The 9,766-nt window shown below is 46.7% G+C and overlaps 1 protein-coding gene across 4 annotated transcripts in view; it reads left to right on the forward strand.

The window, feature by feature from the left end:
* EDARADD (EDAR associated death domain) overlaps positions 1–7,311 on the forward strand; it is a 54,192-nt gene extending 46,881 nt beyond the window's left edge. For all 4 annotated transcript variants that reach the window (XM_045537259.1, XM_045537261.1, XM_045537260.1 and 1 more), the window contains exon 6: positions 5,935–7,311. In XM_045537259.1, the coding sequence (XP_045393215.1) occupies positions 5,935–6,317 (383 nt within the window). In that variant the 3' untranslated portion in view covers positions 6,318–7,311. The remainder of the gene's footprint in view (positions 1–5,934) is intronic.
* Positions 7,312–9,766: the final 2,455 nt, after the last annotated feature.

Genomic DNA, 9,766 nt, shown 5'->3' on the forward strand with positions numbered 1-9,766 from the left:
CTGAGCCGGCTCCCAGCGATCCCACCGGGCTGCCTCTACCTCCCTGCAGATGCTGAAGGCTGAGCGAGCTCCAGGAGGGTGAAATTTAGACAGAGCTAAAGTCCATCTCTGGGCTGCCAAAACGCCTTTCACAAAAGCTTGCTCCTGTCCCTGGATGGGACCCTGGGGCCTTCACTCAGAGCCCAGCTTGTATTTAACTCTTATCATTGGAAAACCTTCGCTATCGGAGATCCAGTCTGTGGCTGGTTAAAATAAGCCACATGGGGAAGGACCCTGGACAGGAGAGAGGAAGGACAGCTGACAGTTTGTAACCAAGGAAAGGGAAAGAGCACAATCCAGAATGTGGTCCCGCTGGGCTCCACCGAACATAGATCCATCAGCGCCCGGGCAGAGCACAAGAAAGTCAAAGACTTTGCCACTGGGTTAAAACAACAACAAATTCTGTCCAGTTTACCCTGTTAGAGGAGACATTAAAGTCTGACTATGTTTTTATACCAATCTTCCAAATGAAAACATTTGGGCATTAAAGGAATAAGACTCAGTAATATACGTAATAATTGTAAAGATCCCCCAAATTGGAAGATTTTTATTTCCCCACTGTGCCCAATAAACTGAAGCATCATTTTTATATTTAAAAGCTGAAGAAGGAATTGAAGAAAAACCCTGGTTCCGGTACTCCTTTCTGGTGGCAGTGGTATGACATGTCCCCTGACACTGTCACACCCGCTGCAAGTGTTTCTAGGATGATTTTCTGGTGACGTTGCATAATTCAGCACTTGCCTGATAATCTAACTTTCCCATAGACGTGAAAGGGAGATAGGATTTTCTCTTTTTTCAAATTAGGTCCATGAAGTGACACTTGGTTAATATGTTTCGGTGACATCGTTTCAGAGCCACATGATTCAAATTCGCATAAAATTCTTTGCTGAATTTTAACCTGGGTTTTAACCCCTTTCCTATGGGAGCGTTTGCTGCTTTTTTATGTGTCTTCTACACTCCCATCTTGTTGGATGACAAAATTGAGGCGCAGTGTGATTTCCTTGCCGGGACCCACCCAGTTTGTCAGTTAGACTCCCCAGTGCTGCTGCCAACTTGATGTCTCCTCCTTAAAAGGGTGTCTCAGAGAGAGAGAATGCAATCGTGTTGTTTTCCCCTTTGCTTAAGAGATCAAACGCCCACCAAAAGCCCTTGGGTCAGTTTCTTAGTAGATAAAAATAGTTCTTCATGTCTTTCCAGCTCCTAGCATAGAATTTACCTCTGATGAATCCTGGAGCATGTGTGCGTGGCAATGCAATGGTTTTTATCAAAGCCAGTAACTGACATTTTCAATATGTTTTTTTTTCCCAACCACATTGCAAACCACACACAGAAAAAAAAAAAGCATGAAGGTATCCCCATAATAAGCACAACTCATGATGGGACTCTACTTTGACACTTGTTGGTATTTTGCAGGCTTCAAATCTAACAACGTGCAGACACCTGGGATCATGTTAGTTTATTTCAGAACCACAATACTATGCTGTCTCGAAAGATGCCAATATAAAATGTTTACTCCCTAATTGTCTTGAATTAACGCAAGACCTCGTTATCCTGGGGAACACGGGTAAATGATCTGAGAGCCAACTGTGGTCCTGGAACACACTGGAAGGAAACACTCCGATGGTAATAGCTCCCCCAAAGCCAGAGTGCGCGAGATGAAAGGCCACCTCCCCTGCAGGGAGACACATTAAGTCAACCTGTGATCCACTGCCAACATCCTGGCTGGAGCCATTTCTAGGCTCAACTAATCATGACCTTGGTGAATTCTGAATCTTGTTCCAGTTCACAATTAACTGTTAATTGACCGGTATTTTATAACCTGCCAGCCCCATGCTTAAGAGCTAGACATGGCACCACTGGACATTAACCCTCTTACTTTTTTTTTTTTTGAGACTGGGTCTGACTCTGTTGCCTGGGGTAGATAGAGCGCAGTGGCATCATCAGAGCTCACTGCAACCTCAAACGCTTGGGCTCAAGCGATCCTCCTGCCTCACCCTTTCGAGTAGCTGGGACTACAGGCATGCACCACCACGCCCAGCTAAGTGTTCTATTTTTTGAAGAGATGGGGTCTCGCTATGTTGCTCAGGCTGGTCTCAAACTCCTAGCCACAAGCAATCATCCCACCTCAGCCGCCCCAAAGTGCTAGCATTACCTGGCCTGACCTGCAATTGTTTTAAATGACATCAACGAGCATGCTTGATTGCTGAACTCTTCTTTAAAGTTATAATGTATGGTGTTGACCACGTACTATGGCTCATGCCTGTAATCCCAGCACTCTGGGACCCCAAGGCCAGAGGATCGCTTGAGGCCAGGAGTTCGAGACCAGCCTGGGCAACATAGTGAGATCCTGTCTCTACCCCTGCAAAAATGTATCTGTAAGAAAGGATGAAGAGGAAGGAGAGAGGGAGAGAAAATGCCCCGTAGCAAAACCCACTCATCTGCTTGTGAGTGTAGGGAAACATGGTGTATCCTAGAATGCTTAATCACCCAACAGCCACACTATCTCCCAAAGAGAAGTGGTTGTAATTCCAAAATCTACCTTTGGCAGGCCGTCCCGACTAAGTACTTAGTACTTATTCTGTCGAATGTCTTTAAGGCAGGCAGTGGTTTTCAATCCTGGCTGCACATTAGAAGTCCCGGGGGAGCCTTTAAAAAAATCCCCACGTCCTGCCTGCACCCCAGACTAATGAAATAAGGATCTCCGAGGGTGGGACCAGACGTCGGGGTTTTGCAGATTTCCCCCCAGGTGGGGGTGGGTTTTCATCCTGCTGCCCAGGTTGAGAACTGCTGCTTTTCAAAAGGCTGTTGGTTATTAACACTCACCCACGGCTATTCCGTTCGTTAGTGCCTGCTTACCATGTGCTAGGAGGGAGCTTTGAGGGATTATGTCATTTAATCCTCACAGCCACTTTGTGAGAGAGGTGTCATTATCCCTGTTCAGAGAGTGAGACGCGGGCTTAGCAAGCTCAGTAACCTGTCCAAGTCGCACATCTGCAAGGGGTTAGCCGCCTCGAAAGCTCATGCTGTTAATCTCCAGGGTACACAGCACACTCCTTCTCCATAGCAACCAGTAATCTTTCATCAGCCCTGTGTGTATATGCTCAGTTAGCACTGAACAAAAAGTGTCAGTTGGGGCCAGGTGCGGTGGCTCATGCTGTAATCCCAGCGCTTTGGGAGGCTCAGGCGGGAGGATCTCTTGAGGCTGGGGGTATGAGACCCCATCTCTTAAAAAAATTTTAAAATTTAGCCCAGCTTGGTGACTCATGCCTGTAGTCCCAGCTACTCGGGAGGCTGAGGTGGGAGAATCGCTTGCACCCAGCAGTTCAAGGCTGCAGTGAGCTATGATGATGCCACTGCACTCCAGCCTGGGTGACAGAGTGAGATCCTCTCTCTTAAAAAAAAAAGTGTCAGTTGGTTTGAAAATTTCTAGATAGCTCTTCATGGGCTGCCCAGAGGTTTCTAATTTGACTATTTGTTTATATCACACTCTTCATTCATTTGACTTATTCAACAAATATTTCTTGAGTACCAGTTGTGTCTCCGGCATACAGCGGTGACATCAGAGATTAAAGTCATTTTCCTCTTGGAGCTTCTATTCCAGTTGGGACAGACAGACAATAAACACAAAACAAGTCCTTTCATGGGGTGGGAGGTGCCTCGAGGATAGCAAGCACGGGGGCTGGGGTTGGGGCTGGCAGGGGGAAGGTGCCACTTTAGCTAAGAGGGGCACCGAGACCTGAACAATGCAAAGAAGCCAGCCGTGTGGCAATCGGAGAGAGGGCTCCTGGGAGAGGGACTTTTTCTGCCCAATCAGAACTGGACTCCAGCCAGCGGTTGGGGTACAGAGAACCGGGTCCAGTCTCCCCAAGTTTGGGTGGGAACTGGGCTGGGTCAGATGCTGCTGGAAGCCAAGGAAGATGAAGATGAAGAGCAGGGTGAGGCATGGAGGCAGCAGGTTTTGATTCTCATTCCAGAAGTTTAATGGTGAATTACAGAGGAGAAAGAGAAAGTGGCTTCAGCAAGTGAGTTCTAAAGCCAGAAGAGGGTAGTTTGAGGTTCTTATTTTTTAGGATAGAGGATACCTATACCTATTTGTAGATAAAGGAGAGGGAATCGGTACAGATGGGCGGCTGAAGGTGAGAGGGAAGAAAGGAGCCATTTGATGAAACACATCACGGAGAAGATAGGAAGGGGTAGACTCAGAAGTATAATCACATCTTGGAAAAGAGGAAGGATGCTCTATTGATAAGTAGTTATTATTATTTATCCATTTCCCCCCATAGTAATACTAACTTGCATTTTCACATGATTGTAATCATAGAATACATACATTCTATCTTGCATTTTTCACTTAACATCACATTTTCTAGGTTGCTATATAGTCTTCATAATTACTTAAATAATATTCCCTCAAGTAGTACAATAATTTGTTTCACTAGTCCCCCTAACTTTAGGCATTTAAGTTGTTTTTAAAAAACAGATACTGTAAACCCGGCATCCTGGCTCATGCCTGAACTTCCAGCTCCTTGGGAAGCTGAGACAGGAGGATTGCTTGAGGATAGAAGTTTGAGACCAGCCTGGGCAATATAGCAAGACCCCATCTCTAAAAAAAAAAACCTGATAATGTAAATAAACACTGTAATAAAAATATTCATGTATATATATATATATTTTGGATTATCTCCTTAGGCGGCTTCCCAGAAGTCACATTAGCAGGTAAAAGAGTAGGAGGATAATTTTCGTGGCTCTTGTTTTGTGACCTTTTAATTTGAACTTGCTGGTTCTCAACTTTAGGAACACCAAAGTGACTCCCTCTGTCCAAATCCTTTCCTAAATTGAGAAGGCCACAACTCAATGTAATATCACAATGTACTAAATAAAAGTCATCATCACTTCCCCCAGAATTTTCCAAGCCGGTGATCTCTAGAGTAGCCTTTGGCTGTTAAAATCCAAATTCAGAGGACTCACGAGACTCGGTGTTGTTGCAGAATTTAAGCTGTTTAATTTGCCGTGTTGTGTAGATGTCGCTTAATACTTTAAGTGCCTTGCCAACACCTCTTCCCTACTGACTTCATCCTCCTACTAACAAGTAAGAAAATGAGGCTCAAGACGCCTGGATCTTTAAGACTCAGCAAGAGGGATGGCTGGGCTGGGAGTGTGCTCCTCACGAGGAGGCCAGGCTGAAATGCCTGCTGCCTTCCCTGCCTGTTTCTCTGTCACTGCACATGCCCCAGGGTGCTGGCTCCACTTCAAAGGGAGCCCTGGGGGTGAAGAAAGATAAAGACACACAGGAATGATAAGGGGGCCATAAATTTCAACAGTACATTTTCTGGCACTATCAAGGATCACTCCTTTTCAAATATGTAGAGGGAGTGGATATTCCAGTTTTCATTTTTGTGCGTGTGTGTTTTTTAAAAAGACCTTTGCAAGCATTGTGCAATCCCTGACACCCTACCGTGCTGTGTGTGGCGTTAAGAAGCTGTCAGGGCTGACTGGTAACTTGCAAAAGGCATGCTGCAAGCGTAGGCGGGTGACTCGCGGGCACGGGGGACTGTGACCCCTGCAGGACTGATGATCCGCTCACAGACAGGGCTCCTGTCCTCATTCTGGCCAGCAGTGTCCCAAATGCACGCTGTAAGACACAGAGACTCGGAGAGAAAGGGAAACTGGCTTTATAAAATCTTGCGACTGCTTCTGGCAAAGCAACCCATCCTTGGCTATAAAGAATAACACGTTATTAGAAATGAGTATTCTGAAAAAGCCCTCTGTAAGAGAGGCTATGTCATACTCAGACCGAATGCCGTTGACAATCAGCAGGAAAATCAAGGACGTGAGAAACGAACACGTATGTTGAGCCTCTTGTTGACGTGTGCACCATGTTGTTTCTCCCTGTAGATACCAGCAAGGACAAGTCCTGCAAAGAAAACTGCACTTGTTCCTCCTGCTCGCTCCGGGCTCCCACCATCAGTGACTTGCTCAATGATCAGGACTTACTGGATGTGATCAGGATAAAGCTGGACCCGTGTCACCCCACGGTGAAGAACTGGAGGAATTTTGCAAGCAAGTGGGGCATGCCCTACGACGAGCTGTGTTTCTTGGAGCAGAGGCCGCAGAGCCCCACCTTGGAGTTCCTGCTGCGGAACAGCCAGCGGACAGTGGGCCAGCTGATGGAGCTCTGCAGGCTCTACCACAGGGCCGACGTGGAGAAGGTTCTGCGCAGGTGGGTGGAGGAGGAGTGGCCCAAGAGGGGGTGTGGAGACCACCCCAGGCACTTCTAGAGCTCTGCGCCTCCCTTCTGTAGCCTCTCGGGACATCGAACCCACCGCAGGTCAAGGAGGAGTGTGGATCTGTCCTAAGAGTTTAGGACAAGGACGTGGAACGGTGGACATTGGTTTTCCCCAAAGCTGGTGGTTCTGTGGAGGGGTCGGGTTTGTTTTGGTGGCGGATATTTGTTTATTTTTGCACATCTGTTTTAATTTAATATTTGAATCTGGAGTTGGCAAAAAAAAAAAAAAATTTGTAGGCTCATAGAGGGGCCGAGGCCTACAATCAGAGTGGATTCGTGCCATGATCAAAATAAAATTATCCTCTCCCTTGAATCCTGCTGAGGACGTCAGTGGGACCTGGGACTATTCATGGCCCCGGACATACATGCATCGTCCTATGTCAGATCCTTCGTGATCAGTGGCATTCCCATGGCTTAGAAGGAAACGACAAGGAGAAATTACCCTGTTTTGTTGGTTTGTTACTTTTTTTTGTTATAAAGTGCTTCGGTGAATTAATAAGATGCTGGTATTACGTGACGATACCTTCCAGAACATATGCGCTGCCTTTTTTATTCAAATCCTTGTTATAATCTGTAGACTACCAACAATGTCATTTGCTCGGGTATTTTGAAAAGAAATACAAAAATGGATGGTTATGGGGGGAACAGAGTCAGGAACTAGTGGGGTGATACAGCCATGGGAGTGGTGTTTGACCAAGAGAATTACTCAAAACGCCCTTTTGTTACCCGGGACTTTAAAAAAAAAATCAATTTAGTACTGAGTGCTTCACCCCTGAAATGAAATTCAGTTAAGAAATAAATAAAAATCCCATGGCCCATTGGTGAAATGTACCAGCTCTGGCACCTACTGTCCCAGCTTCCGACAGAAACCTTGTGACACTACGCAGCAGTTTAGCCAAGAAGGAGGATTCGTTCTGTTGTTGCTGGGAGGGTCAAATCCAAATTTTAAAAGGATTTTAAACCAAATGAAAATTTTGTTTCAAAGACTATCTAATGTTCTCATTTGATGGTATGGGGGAAGGGAACATGGGGGAGACGGGAGGGTTTGTTATTGGAAAGGTCTTTTGGGGAAAAAAAGAGATCAAAGGCAAAGCCTTGGCTTAGTTGATCATTTCTGTACAAGTTCTGTTTGATTTTGACTATGGGCTTAGAAAATTAAGGCACTTTGTTCAATTTGGGGGGATTCTGTATAATAAGTCCCTGATTAAAATAAGCAAAAATGATGAATAACGCTGATTAAGTACAACAGAAGGATTAGGGTGAACTCAAAGCTACTTTCTAAACTACCATTTTTTGCCACCAACAATTATGGTGGTTTTCAGTAGGTTGCTGATACATGGAGTCAGCTTCCTCATCGGATGTAAACTCTACACTAGCAAAATCTACCGCAGGGGCTTACTCATCACTTCTGAGTCATTGCTGATCTTACCTAGCTCCTCTTGCCTTGGCAGATTTCTCGCCAGCTATATTGAAAGTAACAGCCAGTGACAAAATGTAGAGATCTGGAAAAACAGATTCTTTGGCAGATTGGTGTCCAACGAGGCCACTGTTAAATATTTATTGTCAGCCAGGGCTTGTTAGGGAGAGTTCTAGTCTTCTACGAATTTGATTTGTTGTGTTGCATTCTCATGAAGCTACATATGACACACATTCTCACTTATTAACCCAGAATTTACTGTGGCAAAATGGAAGAGGGATTTTGACATTTCGTTGTTGTTGTTTTTTTTTTTTTTGAGACAAGGTCTTGCTCCGTCTCGCCAATGGTCATCATAGCTCACTGCAACCTCAAACGATCCTCCTGCCTCAGCCTCCCCAGTAGCTGGGACTACAGGCATGCACCACCACACCTGGCTAATTTTTTTTATTTTTTGTTAAGACAGGGTCTCTCTCTCTCTCTCTCTCTCTCTCTCTCTCTCTCTCTCTTCTCAGGCTGGTCTTGAACTCCTGGCCTCAAGCGATCCTCCCCCCTTGGCCTCCCAGAGTGCTAGGATTACAGGTGGGAACCATTGCACCTGGACTTTGGCATTGATTTTTGACATTTTAGGGAAGTGGCACTAACACAGCTGTGATTATTTAGCGTTGTTTGTACCAGACCTTCAGCAGATCAATGGGCATCACTCATTCTGTCCTGCCACCCCCGGGGAGTGTCAGTGGATCCCAGGCTGACAAATGTCCCATGCGAGGCTGCCTGGCCAGGTGCCTCCAGAAAGCCCCTTCCTCCTCTCATCTCCACCCAAGTGTCACCTCAACACCAGCCAGCACAGCCTGTGACCACCATCGAGGCAGCAGTAGAGGGGAAAGGGCAGGAGAGTGGCAGGGAACAGCCCTTAATGTCCCTTTCCTCCTCTCATCTCTGGGCCTCCACCTCCCCCAGAGACAGAAAAGAAGGAAGAGCAGGTGGGACCTCCGCCCCCCGCCTCCAGCCATCCCACTCCGCATGGAGGGAAGAGGGGAAGGTTCCCTTATTTCCAGAGACTCCTTCCTCCACCTCAGACTGACCAAGGGCAGAGGCCCAGCGGGGAGAAAGGACGCGCTGGGGCAGGAGGGGATTGAAACAGCACTCGCCCCCACCACCCTGCCCTCCCTCCCCTGCCACCCCTGTCCTTTCCTGGTCTTCACACAAGACCTCAGCTCAGGGGAAGCCCTGCTCTACTCAGAGCCACAGGGCTGCTGGGCATGGTGGCTCACGCCTGTAATCCTAGCACTCTGGGAGGCCGAGGCAGGAGGATCGCTTGAGGTTAGGAGTTCAAGACCAGCCTCAGCAAGAGTGAGACCCTGTCTCTACTAAAAATAGAAAAATTAGCCGGGCATGGTGGCACATGCCTGTAGTCCCAGCTACTCTGGAGGCTGAGGCAGGAGGATCGCTTGAGCCCAGGAGTTTGAGGTTGCTGTGAGCTAGGCTGATGCCACGGCACTCTAGCCAGGGTGACAGAATGAGACTCTGTCCCAAAAATAAAAAAAAATAAAATAAATAAATAAACAAAGTTGATTTACAGCAAATAAGTACTACAATAGCATAAACATGCTGATGCTTGACAAAGGCGAGAGTGGAAAGGAAGACAGTTAACATGATGACTAATTGATCAAATAATTATTAAAATTTAAGTTCATTGGCTGGGCGAGGTGGCTCATGCCTGTAATCCTAGCACTCTGGGAGGCCGAGGCGGGTGGATCGCTCGAGGTCAGGAGTTCGAGATCAGCCTGAGCAAGAGCGAGACCCCATCTCTACTAAAAAAATAGAAATTATCTGGCCAACTAAAATATATACAGAAAAAATTAGCCGGGCATGGTGGCGCATGCCTGTAGTCCCAGCTACTCGGGAGGCTGAGGCAGGAGGATCGCTTGAGCCCAGGAGTTTGAGGTTGCTGTGAGCTAGGCTGATGCCACGGCACTCTAGCCCAGGCAACAGAGCGAGACTCTTTCTCAAAAAAAAAAGAAAAA

The sequence above is a fragment of the Lemur catta genome, chromosome 25, assembly GCF_020740605.2.
Source record: "Lemur catta isolate mLemCat1 chromosome 25, mLemCat1.pri, whole genome shotgun sequence".
NCBI lineage: Eukaryota > Metazoa > Chordata > Mammalia > Primates > Lemuridae > Lemur > Lemur catta.